This window comes from Xiphias gladius, chromosome 21 (genome assembly GCF_016859285.1).
Source record: "Xiphias gladius isolate SHS-SW01 ecotype Sanya breed wild chromosome 21, ASM1685928v1, whole genome shotgun sequence".
Classification (NCBI taxonomy): Eukaryota; Metazoa; Chordata; class Actinopteri; order Istiophoriformes; family Xiphiidae; genus Xiphias; species Xiphias gladius.
This window is the reverse complement of record NC_053420.1, coordinates 14314989-14341981: the sequence shown is the minus strand read 5'-3', so window position 1 is coordinate 14341981 and position 26993 is coordinate 14314989. Positions and strand designations below refer to the sequence as shown.

The 26993-nt window shown below is 41.0% G+C and overlaps 3 protein-coding genes across 8 annotated transcripts in view; all 3 read right to left on the bottom strand.

The window, feature by feature from the left end:
- Window positions 1-7614, bottom strand: part of skib (v-ski avian sarcoma viral oncogene homolog b) — a 34449-nt gene extending 26835 nt beyond the window's left edge. The window contains exon 1 of the mRNA XM_040116368.1: window positions 6374-7614. Coding sequence (XP_039972302.1) covers window positions 6374-7267 — 894 coding nt within the window. The 5' untranslated portion in view covers window positions 7268-7614. The remainder of the gene's footprint in view (window positions 1-6373) is intronic.
- A 2347-nt stretch (window positions 7615-9961) lies between these two features.
- On the bottom strand, window positions 9962-18958 carry tmem51b (transmembrane protein 51b). Of its 2 annotated transcripts, XM_040115492.1 has the most exons (4): window positions 18521-18958; window positions 18022-18191; window positions 11789-12227; window positions 9962-11243 (listed from the first exon to the last, which is right to left on the bottom strand). In XM_040115492.1, exons 3-4 carry the CDS (start codon window positions 12211-12213, stop codon window positions 10790-10792), a joined length of 879 nt encoding a protein of 292 aa, XP_039971426.1. In that variant the 5' UTR covers window positions 12214-12227; window positions 18022-18191; window positions 18521-18958; the 3' UTR covers window positions 9962-10789. The 2 variants fall into 2 exon arrangements, with proteins under 2 accessions (XP_039971426.1, XP_039971425.1); XM_040115491.1 differs by lacking the exon at window positions 18022-18191 and having other exon boundaries at window positions 18521-18957.
- A 3194-nt stretch (window positions 18959-22152) lies between these two features.
- Window positions 22153-26993, bottom strand: part of kaznb (kazrin, periplakin interacting protein b) — a 66566-nt gene continuing 61725 nt past the window's right edge. For 4 of the 5 annotated variants that reach the window (XM_040115483.1, XM_040115484.1, XM_040115486.1 and 1 more), the window contains 7 exons: window positions 25882-26072; window positions 25643-25761; window positions 24931-25162; window positions 24551-24652; window positions 23876-24042; window positions 23620-23716; window positions 22153-22539 (listed from right to left, as the gene is read on the bottom strand). In XM_040115483.1, the coding sequence (XP_039971417.1) occupies window positions 22378-22539; window positions 23620-23716; window positions 23876-24042; window positions 24551-24652; window positions 24931-25162; window positions 25643-25761; window positions 25882-26072 (1070 nt within the window). In that variant the 3' untranslated portion in view covers window positions 22153-22377. The remainder of the gene's footprint in view (window positions 22540-23619; window positions 23717-23875; window positions 24043-24550; window positions 24653-24930; window positions 25163-25642; window positions 25762-25881; window positions 26073-26993) is intronic. The other variant, XM_040115485.1, reaches the window with a different exon arrangement.

Here is a 26993-nt window from a genome sequence, read left to right as displayed (position 1 = left end):
AAGAGGTCTATGCACTGTGAGGTCTGTATGTACTTATGTATGTGTGTGTGTGTATGTGTGTTTGCGTGTGTGTGTGTGTGTGTGTGTGTGTGTGTGTGTGTGTGTGTGTGTGTGTGTGTGTGTGTGTGTGTGTGTGTGTGTGTGTGTGTGTGTGTGTGTGTGTGTGTTCTGGCGCGCTTCTTTGAGCCCACCAGCCAGAGAGCACGAAGTTCTTATTTAGCACAGGAAGAGCAGCTCTGCTTAGCAACCACAGCCGCCCTCCAATCACAAGCGTACTATGCAGACTCCAACTGAGGACGAGTCCTTTCTGAGAGCGTATGGAGTCTCACAGAGGCCTCGAAATGTTGAGGTATACACCTGCCCACACGCACAAACATATACAAAACAGGTCTTTAATGTAAACTCTTTCTCCAGGATTGAGCTCTGAGCTTTTCTCTCACCAGCAGACAAAGACAAAAGTACATTCACACCCCTGTGTGTCTCATCTGTTTCGCAGTCCTCTGAACTGAGCAGAGAATCCAAAGTTAATCTAAACCATCCTAATCCTAAAATAAATTATGCATATCCCAAAGAGCAAGGGTAGTCGTGTAAATCCCTAAAACATTCATTCTCCTTTTCCTGCAGCCACAGACAGCACTGTACAGCAACTTGGCACCACACCAGTTGCAAGTGAACCGATAGCGGCCCCGATTGTGATCTCCTTGCCATCAAAACAGGAAGCACGAACAAGATTTGGACCAAATGCTGTCTGAACACTGAGCAGTCTGTTTGGTTTAGCTGCGTGAGCTAATCCTCCTGATAGCTTTGGAGGTGGTCGGTGGGCGGATTGTAGGCGAGAGCAGCATGCCGATTTGTCATATGGCACCAGCAGGGCCTACTTCTGCTCTGGCTGGAGCTCCATTAGCACATCTCCAATGTGGTCTAACAGTTGTGTAGCTTAGAGCTGCATGTCATTAAGGAGAGACAGATAGAAAATTTAAGGGGATAAATGCTGCAATTCTGCATGTGTCTCTGGCCTCTAAAGTCTCATTAGAAAAGCACTTGAATTGGTATGTGCAATTGCTCTGTTGGTTTCTCCATGTAACATGTAACATGGTCTCTGCAGTATATCTAATTCATGCTCTAATTAGAAAATTCCAGAGGGACTGGTTATAAATTGTGAATATTCTTTGAGTGGGCCAGAGAAGGAGGAGAGAGTCCATGGCTGACATTCAGTCTATCTGTGTTCCTCAAGACGCTGTCCAGAGAAGATGACGGTTTTGATGTGCACTGTGGTCTCTGCATTCCAGGAGTTATGTAGGATTATCAGAGTTTAAACCCCCCTGACTGCAGCAGATTAGTAGCTCAGCCAGCAGCAGATGCAGACTCCAGGATTTCCTGTCTCTGCACCAGATGGGCCTGACTCTTAATCACAGAGCTGGAAATCAGGAGGTGATCGAGGAGGAATTGATGATGATTGTGGAATAACACTAACCCAATACAGGCATCTGTTCTGCCACTAACGGACCGACTGACTGACTGGCTGGCTTGTTGACTGCAGTCACAGCCAGTGCTCATCTCCTCCCTCATCTCATCATCACTGATCAGCACTAATCATCCTCCTCCCTCACTCCACAGGTTATACAAGAGGTCTTTCACACGTTAGCACTGTGCTGTGTCATCGAGGTTTAGAGAGGAACGGAGCAAAACGTTGTCCATGTAAAAGGATCGGTATTATATTGGTCTTTCCATACATGAGACTTCTAGACTACTCTCTGAGGTTTTTGTTACTAACTGTGAATTTCCTGAACATTTTCAGTTTAATGGCTGCACACAGTAAAGTCCTAAAATTTTTTCGAAAGGCTTTCTTATATTTACATTTTCTATATGTATATTTATCTGTGTTTAATTTAAGTATTTATAAGTTTTATTACACCCTTTTCCATATTTTGTTCTCGCTAAATTTTCACGGTTCACCGGATTTTTTATTTTTTTAATATTTGGTATTTGAAAAGCACGTGTAAGTAGATTTTGACAACGGCTACACAAATAAACTTAATAATTAACATTATCTTTTGAACATAGCTGAGTAAAATTAATTACGTACACCTCTACAAAACTGGCAACCTTGTATACACTAATACTTTTTCTCATAAATTTTGTGTGTAAATATCTTAAAGCAAGAGAAGTCATCCGAAACTTATAACCGAAATATCTTCATGGAGGAATTCGGGCAACAATATTATGCTAAATATGTTACAAGTATATGTTTAGATTTGCCAATATTTTCCAGCTGTACTTTAACATATTTGAAGTATATACATGTGTACTGAGGGTGAGGAGGTATTGTCAGAATCATCATGATATCAATAAGGATATTTTCTGATATCAATATATATCAGAATATGGAAAATGTATGCATAATCACATATGCAATAATCAAACTGATTTTCAAAGCAATTAACTATATTCCACTCTTATGTATGCATTAGTCTAAACTTTTTATATGTGTAAGGAAAAAACCTTCAATAAGTAATTTAATTTGATTTTAATTAAGCTTGCTTAACGTCATTTATTTGGACAAGTGAAATTTGTAGAACGATCATATCGTCACTATATGATTCTGTTGAAACAATAAAAAAACCCCAACAACCAACAATAATATCGAATTATCATCCAGCGCTATCTCTATCAGACATGCAGACACCACGACAGGCTCCAATCTGTCTTTGAGCGCACAGCCAGGAAACCAGTGACATGGCAAACTCACAAGCATGGATTTCCCACCCTGGGAGAGGCTGGAGGTTACAGACCTACCCACACAGCACCTAAAGAAACAAGGCACTAACAAAGAGAGATGGCTGCACTTCACAGCCTCTGAAAGCCCGGCCCTCAAACAAAGGAGGCGGCAGGTCTTTAGTACACATCACCCATGACAGAACCCCAGCTGACACCCTTTTAACATGGGGTCACCCCTGCCAGAATGGAGGCCACAACCCCTGGGAGCTCCTGACACCCCTTTGCCTTGACACGCTGTCCCTGCTTTGGCCAAAAAGCTCTGTCCAGCAGTCATTGCAGAGACGAGGTGATGGTCTTCTGGGGGGGCTGGTCAGTGGAGAGCTGGGTTGCGGGGGGGGGGGGGGTGGGGGGGGACTGAGGCAACTGCTCTCCAAAGAATTATATTTCCAAGTGGAGGACAAGTAGGAGAAGGTGAATTAAAGCCACGCTACAAACTACCAAAGACGTGAATTTGCTGAACCTGGATTGAGAATGAAAAATGTGCTATATCTGAACCAAATGAGACTGACTCGATGTTTATCTGGGTGATGCCGGTGGTTTGGGTCTTAGCTGGCGGGGTCAATACTGGGCAGACAGGCCCATCAAGGACCAAAGAGATGCACCATGTCAGCTTTCAAGGCTTCCCAGAGGTCAGCAGACAGATGGGAATGGAAATGAGCCGGCAGTGAGCTCATTTTAATCTGGTCCACACAGCTGATCCAGTCATTACACCCGCCTGTTTACATGCAAACACACTCATATACTCGCTATACATAAAGACACCCACATACAAGTGCATATTTACACACAGCTACCCGATAGAGAGAGAGAGAGAGGTAGAGAGATATTTTTCAGTCATTCATTCACCTTTAATAACAGCTAATAACTAAAAACACAACCCTTCACCCTTCTACACACACTTGATTGGTTTGCTCCAGGTTTGAGGCTAATTTCATAGAGTGAAGAGAACAATGGGATGAGAAGAAGCATAAATTGGCCTCAGTTGAATGGCTTTAATATCCATTCCATTAAGGAGGGCCTACACAGTTCTCCAGAGCCCCGTTTTACTCTCTACTCGGTCAGATGACTGATGGCATTGCTCTCACTTCTTAGGGATTTTTTTTTTTTTTTTTACAGTTAATGCTCAGAAATGTTTGACTTTGGCTTAAAAAAAAAAAACAGGCCGTTTTTGCAATTCCAATCCTCTTTCTTGAAGATTTTCATGCTAATCAGAAAGTTAACATTTGAATTATTACACGCAAGGTTCAACACAATGGAGCGAGTCATTTGAATTTAAAATACAGGTTTCCATAAAAATTAAAAATTTTTTAGGCAGTGTGTGCAATGGTATAATCATCCAGGATCTCAAATAAACAGCACTAAAACGAGGATGTTTTATTGGTAATCAAGCTGCAGTTGAGAGTGTTTGTTATCTGTCCACTGTATATCCCTCCGTCCTTTATCAGACAGCCATCTGGCCAGTGGACTGGACACAAGGGCATGTGATTGGATGGTGTGAAAAGAATGGGGGAAGGCTGGGTCAGTGTCTTTGGGGAAAGGTCAGGGGTTACGGCCCTTTGACAACACATGTCAAGGCCTGGCTCACAAACCCTGCATCTTCTGAATGAGAGAGTCTGCAGCCTCCTCTCGGCAATCTGCTCTCATCTGCACATTAAGCAAAGGGCTAAATGACCAAATGGTGGATTTGATGCAAAACAGACACAATGGTTCACTGGTCTCATTCCCTCCTCTGATCCGGCTTCTGCTTTTGTGAGGAGGCTGCAGTTTCTCAAAAATGACTGGTTATGTTTCACCTTCTACATCCACACTTTAGCAATAACAAACTGGAATAAATCTAACTCACACTTAAATCTCTCCAGAAAAAAATCCACTTCAAAACGATTCCATACTAAAACACATACTCCATCAACACTAACCTTCTTACCGTCTTCTTCAGGCTGCGCTGTATCTGCACCAACCACCAGGTACAGTAATGAGGTGGGAGTCTAGACAGATGATACAGGCAGAGGAGGTAACCTTTTGAGGCTCTCACTTATTAATAAAACACTCTGACATCAGAGGGAGGCTGAGGCAGACTGATAACACTGAGTTTTTGTTTCATGGGTAAGCTGAGCCAAGCGCGGTCTGCGAGCCCCCGTCCGGGCTTTCAGCAGCTTGCCCTGTCAGGCTGATGTATGGGAGAGCGCTGGTGTGTGGCTCCCCGAGGACCAGGCCTGTCTGCTAACTGGGACACGACTGACAGTGAACCACAGCAAACACGCACTGCCCCCTCCACCACGCTCCCTCCACGATGCTCAGGCCATGTGTATATCACACACACTGAAAGGCCGTCAGCGCAGGACTCACCATTTTGAGAAATATGTAACTCACAGGTGATACATCAAGACCTGCCGAATGTGGTTAGGAAGAAATTAGCCACAGGTTCAAGACACAGACAGATATTTTCTGAGCTGTACAACGATTTTTCTCAGGGGTCTGTGTCTAGGTCTTGAGGAAACATGATATAAATCAGCTGTGGACACTGCATTCAAGAGCTTAGCGTAAATATTTCTGAAATGAAAATGAAAACACAGAAGATGCAATCAACATAATCTCATGTCATTATCTGACACTGACAACCTTTCCTCTTGTTGTTGTTTCTAATGTTTCTATTAGGCCAAAAACATTTCTTGAGGAATTTTTTTTTTTTTTTTTCAGTGAGTACTGAGGTTTCCCTGTGAGACGTCTCCTGGCCTCTGTTCATACTGGAGCAGCACCATGGAGATGCATACAGATATGTCCACTCATTAGCAGAGTCCCACACAACAGCTGCTCTGTGACGAAGGAACAGCCACCTCGTCTCCTGGCCCTTTGTCCATACTAAACATCTTTGACCCACGCAAGGAGCCCGGGAGGTGACACACACACACACACACACACACACGTATCTTATGCTATCCTGACCAGCCACAACCCCTTCTCTCTCTCACACACACACACACACACACACACACACACACACACACAGACGCACGCATTTCCATATCCCCAACCTCATTAAACTCTTATCCCCTTCCCCACCTCATGACACCATAATGGGCTCCCCTACCCCCCCTCCCCTCTTAGTCTAATAAAATATATCATTGGGAATCCATTTATCATAATGCAGATGCCCTTGGGTAACCCTGGGGGGGGGGGTTTGAATGATGGGAGGGATGCTCAGAGGTGTTAGCTGACGGGTAGCGGCTTCACTGTCACCTTTTTCAGACATATATGAGGTGAGCGTGGGTTTTACATGAGGCGTTTGACAGTGAAGGAACAGAGGGGACAGACACAGAGAGATGGGATGTGGCATGTGATTTGCATTAGAACTGTTGGGGGTGCATAGTAAGACCGGCAACACTTGCAAAAGATACAAACAATCAATCAGAGTAGACAGAGACAGGCCTAATGAGAAGGAAGCCTTCTCAAAATGAATGTTAGCCTAATGAATGCAGATGCTGGAGTGGGCCTGAGGCTGTTGAAATATCCACACACAACAACAAACAAAAGACTGTAGCATTCCTCATAGACAGCGAGTGATGGTTAATAACAAGGTGAAACAGAAGAGACTTACTCTGCAAGATTTACTGGTCAGCTTGCCCGTCAGATCATATTTTCCTTTTAACTCTTTGAGCAGCTGCTCCAGGTGACTCTTCTCCTCTTTGCCGCTGTAGTCCGCGTCTAAGAGCACATAGGCCCGCCAGTTGGCAGAGTCGAACCCCCAGTGGACAGTCCGGTTCTCGAGTCTCTTGTGACTGTGGACCACAAACTTGTGAGGTGGGAACATGAGTCTGCAGTCCATGCACTGGATGCAGGCGGCACTCGGGCCGGTGTAGAGTTCCGGGACAAACAAGCCTTTACACCGGCCGAAACATTCGTGATAGATCTTGAAGCTCTTCTCGGTTCGCTCCAACTCCAGGGAGCCTAACTCCTTGTTGCAGTGAGGGGGGTAAGTACCGCCGTAGATGAGAGCGTTGCATAGGCGCTCAGCATCCGTCTGAGTGATCAGCCCGCAGGACGGAGCCGAGAAGGGCAGGATCCCCACCACTTTGAGGATCTCCAGCTGGTCCGCCGTGCACCTGGAGCAGTAGATATGCAGGTCGTCACACACAGAGTTGATCTGCTGGAGGGAGAAATCTCTCAGGACGCTGTTCAGTATCTGCGGCAGGCACAGTCGCTTCTCGCCGCCGACCACGAAGCAGGAGATGGGCTCCCGCTCCAGGACCGTCTCGCATCTCTCCGTGGAGCGGTCGGACGGGATGAAAAGTGGACCGGACATCACTGGAGGAGTCTGTGCCGGCAGGGTGAGCATCATCTCTGCGGATTTTCCATCTTTACCGAAGAGTGAGTCCTGATGCCATCGAGCGGAGAACGCCGCCGGTCCACCGAGTGAGCGCATGGAACTCAGATGAAACTGCTTCAGAGTTTGTTGAAGTCCGGGATGCGGCTGAAAGCTCGTACCCTCCATGTTGTAGCTAGTTTGAAAAGAGAGTTCAAAACTCAAAATGAAAGCTGAATTACACTTATCGGATCGCGCGTCCTCAGCATCCAGCTACACGCTCAATAACGTGCATTTCCATGTCACCGGAGAAGCTTCCCAGCGCGTCCATTCAGAAAACTGAAGGCTGCTGAATTCATAGGGGCAGTTCCTGTGAGCAGACGCAATTAAAGTCGACAACTCCGAGGGTCAAAACTCGTATTATCCAACGCACAATCGCCGGTTACTGTGTTTCTATGCGCTCCTGCGGTTTTACGCACTCCAAATGTGCGCCCGAAATCTGCCTCGTCTGCTCAGTCTGGCGTACTCTCAGTCTGTCTCCCCTCTCACTCAGTGTGTGAGGCTCTCTCTCTCTCTCTCTCTCTCTCTCTTTCTCTCTCTCTCGCCCTCTCTGTTTGTTTGTGTCTGGTTCAGTCATTGAATCCCAGCCAGGAATGTGACTGACTCCCCGGGCTGGCTCTTCCCTCAGCCAGCTGTTCCTCCCTCTGCTGCATGGCAGCTGCACATAGAAAAAAAAAAAAAAAAAAAAAGGAAAAAAAAGAAGAAAAAAAAAAGGGGGGGAAAAAATCCTCTGAACCGAGGCGAGGGTGGAGATTAGGAAAATATAGTTGATGCTAGAAATATAAAAATAAACTTTGTTACTTTAAATGTTTTATCCTCGCAGATCAGCATTTTTATCTTTCTTTAGCAGAAACTTTTTTCTAAAACATTATTACACATTATCTAGAATATATTTTGTGCGTTTTCTATTGATGGTCAAACTGAAACAGTTGAAATATGCAGTGGTGGAAAGTAATGTTTAATGTTGACAGCATCCAATTTTTTACTCCACTACATTTATCTGACAGCTTTGGTTACTTCACAAATTAAGAATTTACAAAAAAAAAAAAAAACAACTATCAGCTTATGATGCAATGTTATAGACTAAACTACCCAACTGTTTATAAAATAGTTAAAACTAGCTCCACCTTGATCAGCATTAAAATGCTACTTGCACATTAATGCATCAGTATTAATGATCTAACAATACTCACAGGGGAGTTTGTCGGCATTGAAGACTTTTGCTTTTGATATTGTAAGTACTTTTCCCTGAGTAACATTCAGTGCAGGACTTTTAAAGATCTGATACTTCCTCCATTCATGAAAAAAATATGACATGTTTTTTACTAGTAAGGTTAATACTACAATCTTAATAAGCAGCTATACATGAATCAAAAAATATACTTGTAAAACATTCTAGAGTCGAAATGTGTCTGCATTTCTGCTAAAAAATTGTTTTTGATATTCACTGATTACATTTTTTATTTACCTCTTTTACTTATTAAGTGCCTTTTACTATTATACCCACTTCCATACTTGGATTAAATTTGACCCTCACGCATTTCCTATGGAAATTTAAAAGAACCTTCGGTTATATCTATCAGGTATATATTCACTGTGCAGCACGCTTCAGATGTTATTAGCATCACCACACAGCTACATTATTTTACACAACAGGCAATTTCAAACTTGACACATTGTGAAAATATACGTTTAACGCAGAAAAAAAATGATTCTCAATAAACTGAGAGCTGCTAAACAGTTAAAATAACAGTAAAATGCAATATACCAGTGTGCTATGGTGCTATGATCACAGACAGAAACAGGGAGTTTGTCTCAAATGCAGGCAGTTTTATGTGTATTGTACATAATCCTGTCTTATTGCACCCTTTCAAATGTGTTTAAAATCACACATAAGCATTAGTTTAACCACAACATCCAGTGATTCTTGTTTGAAATTCAAATATTCATTTTGAGCTAAATTGTGAAGATAGCATACATTTATTATTAACAAGAACAACTGATTCTGATAAATCATTTTTACATACTGACAGAGGAGGCTGTGATGAACTATGCATCTAAGGGTTAAATCACACTGTTAAAAAGGGAAACATAAATTCAATAACTATATTAGTTATATAAAGTCTATATAATAGCCATAGTGGGAAGTCTGAAATTCATCAAGAGGCCCGTCTATATTATTCAACAACTCCCGTCACACATGTATCAGCAGTAATTTTACACTTTGCACTACTGTTTTCTTGTTCTTATTTATTACCTGTTCAGTTACATGCAAGAACATTACAGCAAACCCAACAGCCCTGTGTTAACCCCACTTTAGTCCTTTACCGTTTTTAACCACTGGGGTTCGCTAAATATTAACCAATGAGCATTGAAACACATGTAATTGATGCAAAGATAGAGTCAAATTGGGACTAAACCATTGAAATAACTGGAGAGTTAGTCACGGTGACACTATAAAAAAAAACCAAAGAAAACATCTCTAGTTAGATTTTATTAACTGAAAGTACAAAGACAATATTTGTCTCCTTCAAAATAAATACAGTTCTATTTAACTTCCAGCATGCAAATAATAAAAATCATCTGAAAATGCAGCAATAATTTATGTTTGTGTTTGAGTGGAAGTAATGATGGTTTAATTTGTATTTAGTAGATTTATCTGTTTTTACCGATCTTGGCAACGATGTATGATGATGACTGGTTAATCAAAGCTGATCTCGTTTTCATTGACATTTTGTAAGAAAAACATAAAATCTTGACATGATCCTAAATGAAATTGAAAAAAACCCAACTTTTATTCACCACTTTTTTTTCCTCTCTCTCTTTTTTTTTTTTTTAACAAATATTACATCGTAGTTAAAGGGATTTCAACACTTAAACACTTATAAAAGTCCTATGAAGCAATTACCAATATCACATCCCACACTATAATATTCACCAGTTTACTTCTGGTTTTACTGTTCCATAGAATATTTTATCTTCTCCTGGTAGCTGTATCAAAAAGGTAATTTGAACCAGCTTCTTTACGACAAGGCATTTAAAACAACTTACAAGAAACATTCAGAAAGAAACAGTTGATTCAAAAATTTTTGACCTCAGTGCATTTTCTTCAGTTACAAATCACAAAAGGTGGTGCAATCAGATTCTTATGATAATTAATACCACTGAAAAACCTCCAAGGCAATTAGTTTCCCTTTTCCCCCTTTGAATCACAAGATATGGTTTCAAATTTTCCACAGTTCACAACTAATCATACTCAAAATACAACAACAATAATAATTCCTGGTAAGGTGAAAAACATATTACAACTGGCTATTAAAAAAAAACCTGAAAGGCCGTTGTATGTTTGACATTATAGCATGGTGTTCAAAAAAATCTCAACTCTGAAAGAAGATCCTTTCACGAAGACATAATAATGCGTTATAACAGAATAAATATGCCAATCACAAGTTCACTGATAATGAACAGGAGATTCCCTCAAAATATTCTCATTTCAGGAACTTGTCTACGTGGCCTCCATTACGCTGCACGCAGCTGCAGTTAACCTATTTAATACCAACCTTGAAAATGTGTTTTTCAAAAACTTTACCATTAGTCCATTCCACACAGAGATATTCTTATTAATCAGGGACAGGCAATAATGGAGAGCTCCTACTGTAATTCAGGCATCTTATTTTCATATTGTGGCGGCGGAGTGATGGGTTCAATGGTGACTGGATTCTGTGTGGGGCTGCGGATTTGGAGACGAAAATCCTTCAGGTGCAGTTTGTCTGACTTGATCCTCCTCACCCGCAGGGGCCGCAGTAAACGGCTGGCCCGGCTGCTGCTGCGGGTGGGCAAGCTGGGGTTTGATATATGGCCAGGAGGGCCGGCCGGGGGATCAGCAGCAGGTTGGGCGGGTGCCGGCGTGGGATCATTAAGTGGGGTGGCCTCCGTGGGATTGTTTGTGGGCTCTGTTCCCTCATTTTCCACAGCTGCTATGATGTCCTCATAGGACGGCAGCTGGGAGGTGCTCTGGCGAAGGTTACTCTGACGGACGGGGTAGTCGCCACTGCCAACGACCTCCTCATAGCTCGGCACATTGTACGTAGTTGCATCAGCAGCTCTGGAAAAGGATGCAAAAGGTGACCCTCAGTGAGAAAGCGTAGTATGTGGGATTTTATCCAGACAACATCCTGCGCCATGAAAAAGAACCTGGATTAACAGCTACATGTTATAGAAGCTTATATGTGAACTTTTTTTTTTTGGTACCATATTTTTTATAATTTTCCAATTTTTTAAACTTACCATGTGTTGAATGTTTATGCAATTATAGCATCTTTCAAATTACTATACAGGAATAAGTTTTTGTTTGTGCAGAAATGAAACAATCCCAGTGATAATTGTTGCAGTCTGTCTGTTGGTGTTGGCACATTCATTGGTTCCGGGTTCAGTTTCAGTGTCAATGCTACAGCCAAAAGGCACCCAAGAAGAGGATTTTCCAAGCCTAAACAAAGTAGCTTTCAATACTCAAGTCTGAAATGTTTCAAGACCTGGACAATAATTAATTGGTGTACCATACATTTTCAAATATTCCAACTCCGAGTAGTACTGGAAGTCATCTAAGAAAAATAAAAGTATGAAACACAAGCAAAATGGAGAATAACTCACTCCTCCTGCTCCCTAGCCACATGGTCCATCAAGGGGGATCCTGTTGCCCCTTGCTGGTTACTTCTGTTGCGTGCTCTCCTCTTGCTCCTCACACCGAGGAAAATGGACAAGAGCAGCATGGCTACTCCAACTCCAACCAGCACCATAGCCACTGATGAAGACTTTGTGCTCTCTGTGCTCTCCGAATCCCCATCATCACCCCCACTCTCAGGCCCTGAGGTGGAGTTTCCTGATGGAGTGGGGGACCCAGCTGAGTCCTCTCCGTCCAGGGGTATCACAGTCCACACAATCATGACAATACCCAGGGCGATGAGCCCGACTCCCAGGGCGCACAGTGCATAATGGGCGCCTGTACTGGTGCCACCTGAGCTGGAGGACCTGTTGGGACGGTTGTTGCCGCCGCAGATACTTTGACTGGAACACATCCCTGAAGGACAAACTGCAACAGAGATGACCACCAATGCAGTGATAAGAGACCAGCAAATAAGGAACCACAAACAAATTCTAACTGGAAAACTGCCTTATTTTAAACCCCTAGATTATTCAAGTAATGCAATCAGACAAAGATGTATTGTAGCCATGCTGTACTGTCATTAGGCACACCTGCTATACTTTACTGGTTGCTATGCTGACTCTTGTAGTGAACAGGGAGATTGTTTTCTTCTGGTTTGCACCTCTTTTGTTTAGTACACTTGCTTACAACTGTGAGACCATGCTACCGCTGAGGAAGTGTAATTTGGTGCCAAGCATCAGGTGCAAGGTGCATCGAAGTAACGGAAAAACCTCCACATAATGTGGCTCTGTTAAAAATGATGACAATGAAAACCTTCTGGGAAAAGAGGGACTGGGTCTTTCAAGATTAAGGGACTTCAGAGGTAATTACATTGGTCTTTTGATATACCCGATAGACTAAAATGGAAATACCAGCTAATGCTTCAGTGGAGCCTCGTGTAAGTCTTAGGCAGACACAGAAGTAGATTTACCTTCAGATTGTTTATATACCATCAATCACATACAACGACAAAGACTCATCTCTAACACTACATGGTCCAAATAAAAGTCATTCAATCTGTATACTTGACAATTCAAGCCCTAAACCACAAATTTGTCTCATAAAGAAGTCCACAACATATGACCCCATTCCTGCCGCACGCCTGCTGCAGCAACTTAAGTCCTTGTAACCCCCCGCCTCGTTCTGTGTTCTAGCATTTATTTTACATCATGGGAATTTTGAGTGCGTCTATGAATGGGGCTTCATGTTCATATTCAAACGCTCTATATCACAGTTTCTACTGGGGGGTTTGTGAGCTCTGAGAGAGTCTGTGTCAAGCTCTCCGTTTCAGTGCACCCCATGAGCAGAGCTACACCGCCAAACTAAAAAGCACTTATTGCTTTATTGCTATTGCTATTTACCTCAACGCTAGTCTCCTGAATGAATTTCTATGGAATCGTTTTGATTGTTAAGGTGATGAATCTGGCTGTATCTTTGAAAAAAAAAAAAAAAAAAAAAAAACGTGCTGAGACGGCTACATTTTGAGCAACAGGAGGGAGACAGAGGGAGAGCAGCAGTGTGGTGAGAAAACAACTTATGAGAAACCAAGTGCAGTGGTAGGTTCACACATGCCTTAACATGACAAACTTGAGCCTGAGAGACAGGATCACTGAGAGGAATGAATCACACTCCGAGAATGGAGCAACACAAAAATGGTCATGGAGACGGTGATGGTATTTAGCAGCACAACGGCAATTCATGCCAGTATATTACTCAGCATTCAGTATGAAATATACAGTATGAAACAATGAAAGAGTAGTCCGGTGATAAAAGTAGAGGCAGGCATGAAGGTAATAGACGTAATAACACAAACACCTGTACAATAAAATGCAATTCAATACAACCACCCTACAAAACGACTTCTTTTGTGAACTTCATAATGTTGCTGTTTTGTTGACACAGTGTCAGAGAGAAGGCGATTCAGCTCTGGTAACTTGTGAGCACGTAATCTGTGAACTGTAATTCTAAGTGTTCATGTAATTCTGTCCCATTGCACGTCAAACCTCTAACACCTAATTTTTTTTGGCCACTTGAGGGCAGCAGGAACAAATTGACAACATTGACATATCATCACCTTTTGTATTGTGAACTTGAGTTTTCAACATCCAGCAATTACAGAGCAACACTATCATTCATATGGACTCGTGTTTCTGGCCACTTTGTGAACGTGAGTCCAATGTTGACTCTCTTTTAGCTCTGGTTTTGGTCTTTACCAACTCCTGGGGGAAATATTTGGCTTCTTAGCTGCAACATGCTTCACCATGTTCTCCAGTTAGTCGTGAACTTTGTCTGTCCAGTGTTTAGTCCTGGGCAAGTTGTGGACAGTGGGATTTTAGAGCTTTTTTGCTGAAAACTGCTGCCTGCTGTGGCAGAAAACAACGCTAAAGTAAAGTTAAACAGCTCAACAATGAGCTCTCTAATTCTCTGTAGGTTCATCACTACAAGTGACCCCGATTAAACTGACACATTGTCACTGGATGGATTGTCGATAAAAAAAATATCGATTATAGCCACTTTAAATGCGAGCCCATTTTATTAGGTACACCAAATTAGGGTAAGGCCAATTTTTTTCCTAACCTCTAACGCTCTAACCTTTTTTTCGGCTTGTCATGCCTGAAAACAGCAATGTCTACTTGCAACCCCTCATCGCATGTTGCATATGTCCGCAAGCTGCGAGTAGTTAACCACAGAGTGACTTTTTGCTCTCAGATTGTTTTAGTTGGATAATATTTATGAGAAAATGGGCAAAATTATACAACAGCCTGAAACAATAAACACAATTTAGTTTCACATAAATGTTTTTTTCCTCTTTCCTATTATGATTATTGGTCACGACCTCCCAGGCGGGAACCACCACTATGAAACACTGCAGATGCCTCATCTGAAATGTTTTCTACTGAAGTGAATTGTGCAGACTGTTACTTGAACTGCAGCCACATTCAAGTGTTTTGAAACATGTCCATTTAATGACTTTCTACGGGAAGTGTCCATTTAAAAAAAAAAAAAAAAAAAATAGAGGCGACTGCAGCCTTACAAGCTCTGCACCTGGTTAACATCTGGTCAGCAACAATGTTTAGGTTGTACTGTGGTGCTCATAAAATGCTACATTGGTAATAAAGGTGGTGGTGTGAAGAAAATATTCTTTATACTGCCACTGTAGTCCACACAATAAGATGCATGTCTTCAAGCATCAGACAAGATGAATCCCTATTCATACTGTTAAAAAAATTTTTATTTAGACTCTTACATTTGGATTTCAATCCGGAATTCCAATATAATAGAGTTCCCATTAGAATTTATAAAGCTTATACAGCACCTTTCATACAGAAAACACATGTATTGTGGGATTTGAATGTCTTAAATTCATTATGCAAAACTGTATAACACTACAAATAATCTTTAACATTTTAAAGTGTTGAATACTGCAAAATGTCATCCCCAAGTTTATCAAATATGTAGCATTATGCCTGCGTGGAGGTCAATGACCCAATGTGGCAACTTTTCAACAGACTTTCTGCTGACAGTGTGCAGCAATTCAACATCTTCTTTTACATGATTTCATTTTCCTCACCCAGGTGCTACCTGACAATGCCAGCTGAAAGTAACTGACATCTCCAGTTTCATTTCTTACATCTACCCAGTACAAAGTGATGGACATTAGCTAGACAATTTGATGACCGATTTTGAAACCCTAAACTGATGTTGCTATATTTATCAATACCTGTAAAGAGCATTTTGCTTATATTTGTGTTTTATTTTTATTTCGCCCATTCTTGATTTCACATTGCACAATACAAAGCAAAGCATAGTTCATATGCTGAGGCATGGAACAGATGAAACTGCTCAAAAGGGAAGTTAATTGTTTGCAGGCTTGTCTGAGACTAAACTTTGTTTTCAGTCACCTCTTTTCATGCAGAATAATATGTGAATGTAGACTTAAGGGAAAATATGAGGTGACATGGAAGATAAATGACTTTTCTTATGACCTTTTCTTATGACAAACACAGTGTGTGTGTTTGTTTGTGTGTGTGCGTGCGTGCGTGCGTGCGTGCGTGCATGGGTGGGTGGTGACTAGGTGATAGTAATGTGCGTCATGACCCCACAACAAAAACTGTAAAAAATAATAAGCTAATTCTGTACAGTTTACATGACCTGTTATATTCAAGTTAGTAAATCAGTTAAAATCTCAAGCATCCATCCTCAACTACCCAACATCACCACTCCTGCTCTGTTCTAAGGACAGGACACAAAGAGAAACAGTCTTCACACATCAAATGACGTGCTTTTCATTTATGATTTAAAGAACCAAGTATTTCAAGCATGTCATCAGTGTGCACAAATGCCAATTGATGAGTCCAACCCTGCAATTTACCCTTTGTCCTCTTGTTCTGACGTAGAAATGAGGGGATAGGCAGGGAGGGCAGAATGATGTAAATACAGGGGTTTTGAATGCTGTGTATGAATGACTTAAAGAGGCTGGGGGAGCTGCAGACGGCTAAAGATGGGAAAAATAACTGGTCTTTGGTGTGTTGGAATATGTTACGGATACACCGGCAAGAGTATCGCACTGCATTTCCTTGTGATACTGGAGCAGGTGTGTCTGTCCTTTCCTGCAGATACTTAACTCATCTGCTTTCTGCCAGTTCAGCTTTTTGTTAGCGTAAAGGCTCTTTGACATTGCAATGGCTGCATACACTGCGCCTCAGTTAAAAAGGATGAGACTCAGTAATTTAGAATACACTGCTGGAGCTCAGCTGTCAGTAAAACTCCTTGGACGGACTACAGTTCATTGAATAAACAGAGTGGTGGCGGGCAATAATTTGATATTGTCTATCAACTTTCAGTCAAATCATATTGCGATGATACGATCGTATCATGTTATCGTTTTACAAAACAATGTTATTTCAGTTATCGATTCAATGCAAACTGTATGTGAAAGCTAACAGAGTAAGTTATTGAGGTTTTTGAGTTTGACAGGTTATTGTTTACTTCGGAAACAGCAGTTGACAAAACAATGACAGCTCATAGAGGTGCTCTGGACCGTGGCAGGTTTCTACATCAACAGTTGAATGAAATCTGAGCAAACGCAATCTGCTGAGTAAGACCGTGTGATGTTGGTAAAAGCTCCAGAGCAAGCAGGTGCTGTAAGCGGACCTTGAGTTGAGACCGTTTTGTCAATTAAGGTTTGTGCTTTACAAGTGTGAGGAGTTTTGTATGATGTAGTCTATGACAGTGGAGCACAGTTCACTGCATTTAACTTCAAATTGATTTTACATTTAATTTTTTACATCCATTTCTCACATAATCACATATTGATTTTGGAAAATATTCATATTGATGTAGTGATATTGATTTCAGCCATACTGCCCACTCCTACAGCTCCTAGTACACACACTATTTGAGGGTCAAAAAGTACGAGACTCTTTGCACTTTTCTGTATAGGGATATAATGATCCGAAAGGCTGGATCAGTATTGGTTGTACTACTGTCGAAAGGGATCAAATATCAGCTCTAAAATGACTTTTCCACATTAAACAGAGTTTCTATGACGTTATCATGATAAAATTCAGTGTGTCCACCATAAGTTACATTCATTCAATCACGGCCAACTGCATACCGTGGTTTTCCCTGGCCTCGTGTTACCTTGCATAAAAGAAAGCACTGGTATTGGATTGGTATCAGCAGATTCTATTAGCTGGGATATTGTAATGAGAAAAGAAAAAGCTGGACTGGTTCATCCCTAATTTAAACCTGTATATACACATGTAATGGACAACAATCTTTATACACTGATGAGTCAAAATACAAGCAGTATGTTAGTTATTACTTTAACTGGTTCTGGTCTTGAGCTGGACTTGATCTGCTCTTGACTGTCGCCAACTACAGTACAGACTGCTGCGTCCACGGTTTGATCTCAGGTGTTTGTAAAACTGTAAAAGTGAAAGGTATTCACCGAATGAACACCGCATATGATTGATTTCTGTGTTTTGCAAAGATGATGCTGCCATTCAGGGGCCCCTTTTCCTCCTCAGCTACCTAGATATCAGCCTACACCTACGTACTGTAGATGACTGACCTGCAGTGTACAGTGTCACATGTTGCAGAACCCCATGAATCAAAACCATGAAGGACAAAATATGGCTATGCCGGTCTGAATGGCAACATGACTCTGCGTGCTGACCTTCGGTGTCATTTCATTTCCGATGGCTCTTCTACTCCTCGCGCGTGTCGACATCAACCTTGAGTCTTTCGCAGCCAGTGTTGCAGGCCCGCCGGTCAGCGTGTATGGGTGTGTCCTGTTCCAACATCAGTACAGCTCCAGCATTTAAAAAAAAACAAAAGCAGCCCAGCCTGTACAGAACATGGGCCCAACTGCTGTATGAGTAACACTGACAGCGCAACCAGAAACCCAGTATTGGTGCAGGAAAGTTGGCTGAGAATGGTGCAAGTGCCTCTGTCCTTCAGCCAGCGCTCTCGCTGTTTGCAAAGTAGGGAGGGACCTCAGAGGGAGGACCCGTCTCCTCAGAGGAGCGACACTAGGGACTCAACTTATGCCAACACTCCTCGGACTAAACACCTCACACAGAAAAAGATTACTACCCATCCACGACACCAGGTTAAACTGATAATGGTCCCGGCCACGACCTTTCGTGGTGAGGGCGATCTGAGAGGGGCCTTACCTTTTCACCGCTCACGATCCAAGGACTTCCCTCCTCATCGGTGAGTTACCTGAGCCACGCAGGTGTTTTCAGGAAGATCAGGGGCAGAGGGAAGCGGAAGAAAAACACAAACCCAACAACCGGCGTCCAGTTCAACCGGGGTTTTTCCCTTTAGAGTCACAGGGCGGACTAATTCCTACGATTTTACTGTTTCAAATAAAGAGCAATTTAGTTGACGGGAATTTAGTTCAAGTTCCAGCCGTAGCGAAACCTCCCCTCTGCCGGCCGTGAAGTGTGTCTCAGACCTGTTTTCCCCTTGGTCCTAGCGCTGCTCAGGTGAACTTCCCCTCTGGGGGACAAATTAGCGGGACAGGGATAAATTCAAGTCAAACGATATCGAGTAAAATAACATGGTTAATGTTGTGGTTAAATGAAGTTGAGTTTCAAATCACTGTTAAAGCTGAAAAGTCTCATGGCTGGATAAATCTCAATTTTTAATTCTCTGTGCAATGAAAAAAAAAAAAAAAGTTTTCTGGCCGAGTGTCAAAAACCCCAAACGCATCCAATTTGCTGCCACATAAGACAAAGAAAGGCAGCAAATCCTCTCAGTGATTAAAACATTTAATCAGATATCAGAATGACTGACTAATTCTTTTAGCTATAATTATTATGTAAATAAAGAATAAAAGTAGTTCCCTTTGCAAACTGTCTCCCAGGTAGTGATGTGTAGAAGAAGAAACCAACGGTTGTGACCATGTTGTGGTCCTTAGAAAGCGCCTCAGATTCCATGTAGTAGGGCGTTATGGGATCCCAGACATTAGAGATCCACAAGGACTCTGTCCTGGAGCTTTCAGTTGTATCACATGATCTTCCTCAGCAGGTGATATTGCCCAGTTAATTTAAATCTTTTTTTTTTTTTTTTTTTTTAATGAACTGTGCAATAAAAATTAAAAAAAGACAACACTGGCAATAAAGAAAATTTTAACATCTACATTTCAATGACAACAGGCAAACTCCATCCACTGAGGAAGTTCTTGTGATACGATCGGAAGCTCCAGAACCGTCACTGAGTGGACTTTGTGGTGACTGTTTTTATCATCTGCTGTCTCCAAGGTCAAGAATGTGTAGCCTTGTTTAATTTTTGTACAGGCAGAGGCCTGTCTGTCCGTTTCTGATCTCAGGAGCAGTTGCCACTTGTTCGATTCCCTGATCGGCAGAATGAATCTGTCTGAAAGAGCAGCGCTGTCCCATCATTACCACCACTGAGGTGCCCATGAGCAAGGCACTTAACCCCCATGTGCTCTGCCTAAAGGCCAACAGCTCAGACTGTGGTTCTGTAACATTTAATTATGGCCTGGTTCCCCTGAGTAGTATCATACGGCATGGTTATATTACATAGGTTATTTTCCATTTTCTCTTAAAATTTCAAATTTTCCACTTTAATTTTAATTCTGTTCTCCATATGGTGGTACAGGGCAGCTGGTTTGAATGTGTGTAAGGCGCATCGTACACACATGTGAAGGTTAAATAAAATGTAAACTAAGGGTTATATAACGCAAACAGGAATTCTGATGCATTATTCAATTCAAACACTAAAGTGAATCAAACAAGCTATTGTGACATTTGGTAAATTGGGTTTATTTTTTAAAATATCATAGAGCTGGATTGAGGTTTCCTAAAACCAGCACAAGATTGTGTGTTTATAGTAAGGACTCTACAATGTGAAAATCTATTATGAAAACTTTACTGCAAAACCTTGGAATAAAAAAGGAAATGTTTGTTTTATTTATATACCTACTGTATGTGAATAGAATAATGGGTTTTAGATTAGTAGTATTCATGCAGTGTAGGGTGAGTGGGAAATATGTGATTATGCTAACATAGCTGATGTTAGGAAATGTATCCAAAAATTATTGGCAGAAAGTTGTTGTGTTATTTTTGTCATTTAAAATGTCAAGTTGACCATATTCCATAATATATATTTTTTAAGTCTTCCCTCTAAACGGCTCATCCATTAGCAAGCTAACGTTAGCTTTGTCAGGTCTGCTCGACTACATAGCAGACACAACTGGCAGTTACTGGGTGTAAATATTTAATAATCTCTAGAGAAGAACTAGTTTGTGCGGTGCTACCAGTTTTAATAGCTGCTTAGTAAACACTTATGTTGAGACTAAGCTGAATTTTAATTTAAGAACAGCTGTAGCAGCTGACCCAGTGTTGTACTCAAATACACACTTTCCAAAATCGTCATGAGTAAATAACTTATGTCTCAGCAGATACTGTTTATTTTATATTTCTTATTTAGTGTGTTAACACAGATTTTATGTAGCTGTCTTTAAAAGTAACCATAAGAGGCCAATACTGTCTTATATGACAGTTGACAATGATTCCACCTTTATTGTTGGCATTCATGAAAAGCTCTGACAGCTGAGAGAAGAGAAATGGTAAATGTCATATTAACTCTGGTGTTAAAAGCAAACACCAACTGAGTTCCTCCATTCTGAGTCTCTACAGGTTTGAACTGGTCTGATCTTCCCGCTGAAACAGCTGTGCTTTTGCGGACTGGAGGAGACGCCCAGAAAGTGGCAGAGAAAACCTGTTTTCTACTATTCTGATTAAGGTCAGGGTTTTGGCTGCACACAGTTTGGCTCTGTGTGACATGTCATACCTGCTCTCAAGCTCAGGGACGGCAAACTTTATACAGCCGTGTGTTATAAAACACAATCAAACTGTCCAAGTTTGAGTTCATATGATAAGCAACAGCACTGCCTTTTTCAGTGCTTAAACAGTATAAAGATGTGGAGACCATTTGTTTAAACTTTACACATTATCACTTTCAAAACTCAGCATTCAACTGTATCTTTTATCTACATATCACCTGGAATGATTATTGTGAGTAATTTTTTTTAATCAACATTTATATTCAAATGAAAACCAAAACATCTACTTTAGATCTCTTTAATTAACTGAATTTAAGACTACAAGAAGACGGATTGTACCAGTTTTTAAAAGTACAGTATTCACTTTAAAGATTGTCTTGTGTGCTAGAATCTGCTGTTTCCTTAAAAAAATGTACCTATTGGTAATATTAGTTGACAAATTCATCTCCCCCACATGTCCAAGTTTAATATATTTTAACGTTTCTTTAAAGTAAGGGCAACTATCTGTTACAGTAATAATAATAATCGTGATCACACACTTGCATGGAGCCTGAAGAGGGTCAGGGGAGGCAGAGGACAAGATTTGAGCTGGAAACTCACGTCGACACCTCACTCATGTACGCAGAGCTGCTGAAGTCATGCAGTTCAGGTCTCCCCCGAAGATTAACAGTGGATATGTATCTCTACTGTGAAAGCGTATTATGATGAATTTTTCTCTATAGCTCAAGCATAATTCTTCATTTACTATGTGCAAAAAAAAAAGATCTGACCTGTCAAAAACAGTTGACAGAGTCCACGACAACGCTGTGAAGATAATGATAATGTAAGGCATCAAAGGAGAACAACACTGACAGTTATAGTTAGTTTTCGCAGGTTATTCTTCAGTCTTCACATCTATATTACTATGATTTTCTGTAAACTCATATTATAAAACTCATTTAGAAATTCAGTCGGAAAAAACCAATCTTGGAGTCCACAAAATGTTTCCTCTTATTTATATTTACAACAGCTCCATTACGTCAAAAATGATTTGTGTTTCTGTTCAGAGAATGTTTTATTCTTATGCTGGATGATATGAAATGACAATAGATTTGAATTATTAAATTAAGTGGTAAACTGCTTTAAGACAACTTCCTCTTCAAAGTCCTCTCAGTAGTAAACAAGTAAAATACAATAACAATGTAAACAATCATAAAGATATCAGTGGCTGAGGCTGGTTCAGACATTTGTGATTTCCACACTCTTGTAGGTGTGCATCGGGCTGCCTTTGGCCCGGGGAACAGCCTGAACTCTTGCCTCCCTTGGCAGAGAGCTGCAGCTGCCATGAAAGCCCAGGCTTCTCTCCACAGAGTGGCTGTTTGCACGTAACCTCAGCGGACTCTGGAAAAATGAAAAAGACACGAAGCAAAATATATACTTTCATATCTTCCAAGAACGTGACATTGAACTTGTTGAAAAAGTGACATCTCCCCTTAGATATTATTTGCTCACATTATTAAGTAAAGCTGTCTAATAAAAACTACCAGATGTCCTAAGGGTTTAAGACACTGACCATGTAATCTCAATGTTCTTGGTTTGAGTCTGGCTGGGAGCCTTTGGTGCATGTCAATACGTGCAATAACAATAACATGTTGTTATAACAATAACAAAAATTCTCCACTAGTTAAAAAAACACATTTTAAGTTGGATTTTCTTCAAAAAATAAATAAGTATTCTGGTATGACAGTACTTAAATCCTAAAGTCACAATGTAAATTAACTTCAGTGTACACATCTTTCACATCTTTTACAGTATATGCAAATCCTTATTGTTTTTTTCTATCCGAAAAAGTTTGATCTCTTTATGCATCTGTCAAAATTAGAAATGCCAACCTAACATCCCGGTGGACATTTTTAAAGGATCGCTCCCTCTGTCATGACCCATCCGGATATCCCTCTACAAATAAAATTATTTATTTATAAATTTATCTATACACCATTTTAAGGAGCAACACATGTTGTCATGGAGTTTCCTTGCACTATTTTTTAATCATTGTTAAGACTGCTTTGCTAAATACTTTTAATTGAGCTAACTATGAAAACAGACCCAAGGGTATGTTGGGCATTTTGCAGTATTATTTAATGTTGCTTGCATGTATCTACTGTATTTGTGTGAAATATTTATAAATTTGCATCATCGGTTAAGAAAAAATGCATCACTTTAAAAGAAGAGATACTGTATATGTGTAAAAAAAATGTGAACAATACGTCACAAATAAACTACTGTAAGACTTGTGACCAAATCATACTGTCCGTAACTAGTCGAGCACTGACCACATTTATGAATTTTGTGGTTATAAGTCGTTTACTTGACAGCACTGTTGTTGGGAAAAAATGGTCTAAATGTACTTTTTCAGTAGTTCTCTTGAAATGGATATGATATATTCCAGTCATATGATATAATTGTAAAATGACGGGATACCTTGCCTGTTCTTCTCATAGACACCCTCTCCTCAGCAAAGCGGTTAATAGTCACAGGTGAAGAGGAACTGATAACCTCATTGCCCTGCTCTGCATTGCTGTAAACACAAGGCATTGCACAACATTTTTAGTTATTTGTTGTGTGTTTATTTCTTAATTTCTTAGAATGGTCCTATATTATCCTCCTATCTGTTAAGGCTACATTTTTTAAATCAATAGGTAGGTATGTAATTCGTATAGAGGAATTTTTAATCTACCTGTGAGGGACAGCAAGGGATTTCATCTCTTCATACAGGTGCCGATGTAGCATGTGTTTGTTGCTGGGGATCTCCAGGGCTTTGGCCATTGCGTCAGTGTCAAAGGACGGATCCAGAGCCATCATGGCTCCATGGATCCCTTTGCCCTGAAGATTATCCGAAAACTCCTGAGGAGCAAAACACAGAGGCAGTATGTAACTGTGTGTGCAGTACAGCTGAGAAATTTTACTTCAGTCTTTATCTACAGTCCTGCCAAAAGTCAGATTGGTACAGAAGTCAGATTTAAAAGCAGTTAAAGGCAAACCACAGTCATGGTGGGCTGAAAACAATTAACTGTTTGTACCTAGGAAACTGAAATAGTGTTTTAGTTTCTAGAGCTACATGTTTACCAAAAATAAGCATTTCAAAATAGAGGACACTGAAAACTGAAGAATGGTAAAGTATTACTCATTGTGGATGCAGAAAAAAAACACTTGTGTAATATTTTGTTATGTTTATGTGTCTAAACCAGTGTTTTTGGTCTGAATTTCTTTCAGCAGTGGTGAGGCACCAAAGCGACAAAGCTATCATTATTTTTAAGGGAGTCCTAGAAACTCATACTGTGTGGTATCTGGTTCCAATCTGCCCTGGAAAACTCCCGAACAAAGGGAATACCGCCACTGACCTCCCACCCACCTTGAGGTCTATGTCTCTGATCCACTTCATTACTCTGTGACATGTCCAAACAACGGGGTCCCGGTTTTGGTGCTCACATTTTGCCCGCCGTGCCTGCAGGGCCTACGAAAACACAACACACAGATAGCCGCAAAAGCACTAATGTGGCAGGGGCTAAGGAAAACACAGAGAGAGGTCAGGGAAGGATGATGGCCTGCGGAGATAATGCAGCACCAATAGCTTCTGTGTGCCTCAAGCTACGGTTGGTAATAATGGAAATCCCATGCAGTCCTGTCAGTGTAGCTGCATAAAAAAATGTATGCAGTGATTGAGGAACGACTGAAAAAGGACTATGCAGTATAAATGCTTTTTCGTCTCCAAATTTTGATACACGGTCCAACCTCTTTATCAAAGCGGAGCATCTGCAGCAGCTGGATTGCCAGGAGTAGACTAGTCTGGTGGAACTGGTCGCCGATGTTGAGGAATCTTTCCAGGTCTCTGCGGCTCAGAGAGTTCAGCACTCGTCCGTCCACTAAGTGACTCTGGAAAGTTTGGGAGTATTGAGGCAGCCCCACATCACTCAGCCATGATGTTGCAACCCAGTGATGGTCCATCTCAGATGCTTTTGATAGTCTAGAAGATGATTAGACACCAGTCATCAGCAGCGGCGGAAGAATTAATCAGACTCTTCATTTAGGTCAAAGTGGCAACACCACACCGTAAGAATAGCCCATTAAAAGTACAAGTCCTAAGTCCAAAATATTACTCAAAATTACATAAGTATTATAAGGAAAATGTAGTTCAAATATCAAAAGTAAAAGTGCTCATACTGCAGAGATATACTTCTATATATATTATATTATTGGTTTATTATTACTGATGCATTCATGTGTAAGCAGTATTTTAGTGTTGCAGCTGGTCAAGGTAGATCTAATTTTAACCATTTAAAAGTAACTATAACTAAAGCTGTCATTAGATGTGGTTGAGTAGAAAGTAGTATTTAATGGAAGTACTCAAGTCAAGTACAAGTACCTCAAACTTGTACTTAATTACAGTACTTGAGTAAATGCACTTAGTTACAGTTTCTTTAGAGTTTTGTTAACTGCTGCTAACCCTTGATCCCCTTCAGCTCTTCTGTAGTCCTCAATGGCCAGTCTTAGCTTCCTGCGATGAATCGGGTTGCTGACACCCAGCCCCAGCTCTAGATCCTCATCTGTCAGGCCTAGCAGCACCTAAACAGCAGAAATCAAAACTTTTATCTAACCTGAATACATCCACCTGCTCTAAAACTACCCCACTCTCAAGCAAAAGGCGAACAAACAGCAAAAGAACTACTTGTACCAAAGGTATACCTTGCCACTTTTGACGTTTTCAGAGCAGGCTCGGATGTACATGGGCATTCCCATGACAACCTCCATCCAGGCCTGGACTGCACCAGCCCTCCACAGCGACATGCAGCTGTTTCGTGTGAACTCCACCTGCTGGAGGCGGTCCAGCTGCTCCTCTCCGTCAGACAGGCTCTGCTGTGTGAGGCTGTCAGAGTCTGGATTGGTCAGGAGAAGTTATGGTGTGGCATACAGGAGGGGTCCAGGGTCAGAGGGATATGAAAATCAAAAAAATGACTCATCTGGAGACAGTTTGACATCAAAATCAGAGGGAATTAGCATGGAAAATACACCTTCATCTCAGTGCCAAACAATACACAGCATTAATTTGGACGCTACACTAAAATATTTGAATATTTTTTGTTTGTTTCTGTATGAATCAAGTCACAGTTATCAGTCAACTGGATGAAAAATAGTTTCAACCCTTTCGTTTGTCCAATTTTGGCACAAACTGTCTTAAAATTGCAAGACAGAAATTGCAATCTGGCCACTAGATGGAGCCAAAATAATTCACTGGAACTAGACTTTCCTGTGTTTGAATGAACTGTGCTGTATAAGGAAATAGTAAACAAAGTTCATATTTAAAAAGTAACCAAAACTACACAACTGAGTGCGTAAAAATCTGAAATGGTTTTGAAATTCGGTTAAATGCAATCCACAAATTTCTTTCATGAGAATGTAGTGGTTTTGGTCAGTTCTAAATCTACAGTACCAATGTTTAGCAAAGTTGTTAAAATACTTTGGTAACTATCTGATGATTATGAGGGGACTTAAGAGGAATTAGGATAATGTATTAGAGACACAGGGATTATTCATAAAGCATCATGCTCCTGCCCATTAACCATCCATCTCAACAAGTGGAAAACACTGATTCATACTGAACCAACGAATCCAGGATGAACTCTGTGTGTTTACCTTATTCGTCCCCACATGCCAACAAAAATGCTGCATGCAAAGTCCACCATCTTTCAAAAGAGTTTCCACAAAAAAAAAAAAGAGACAAAGTTGAATTTTTCCAATGGACCTGAGTGATATGAATAATCCCCAGACTGCAGAAACAGACAGCTGGTAATCACAGA

Coding starts and splice junctions, on each gene's coding strand:
- tmem51b (XM_040115492.1), bottom strand. CDS start 12,213: ATGTGTTCCAGTCAAAGTATCTGCGGCGGCAACAACCGTCCCAACAGG. Junction 11,244..11,788: donor GTGGCTAGGGAGCAGGAGGA/GTGAGTTATTCT, acceptor ATCCTTTTCCAG/AGCTGCTGATGCAACTACGT.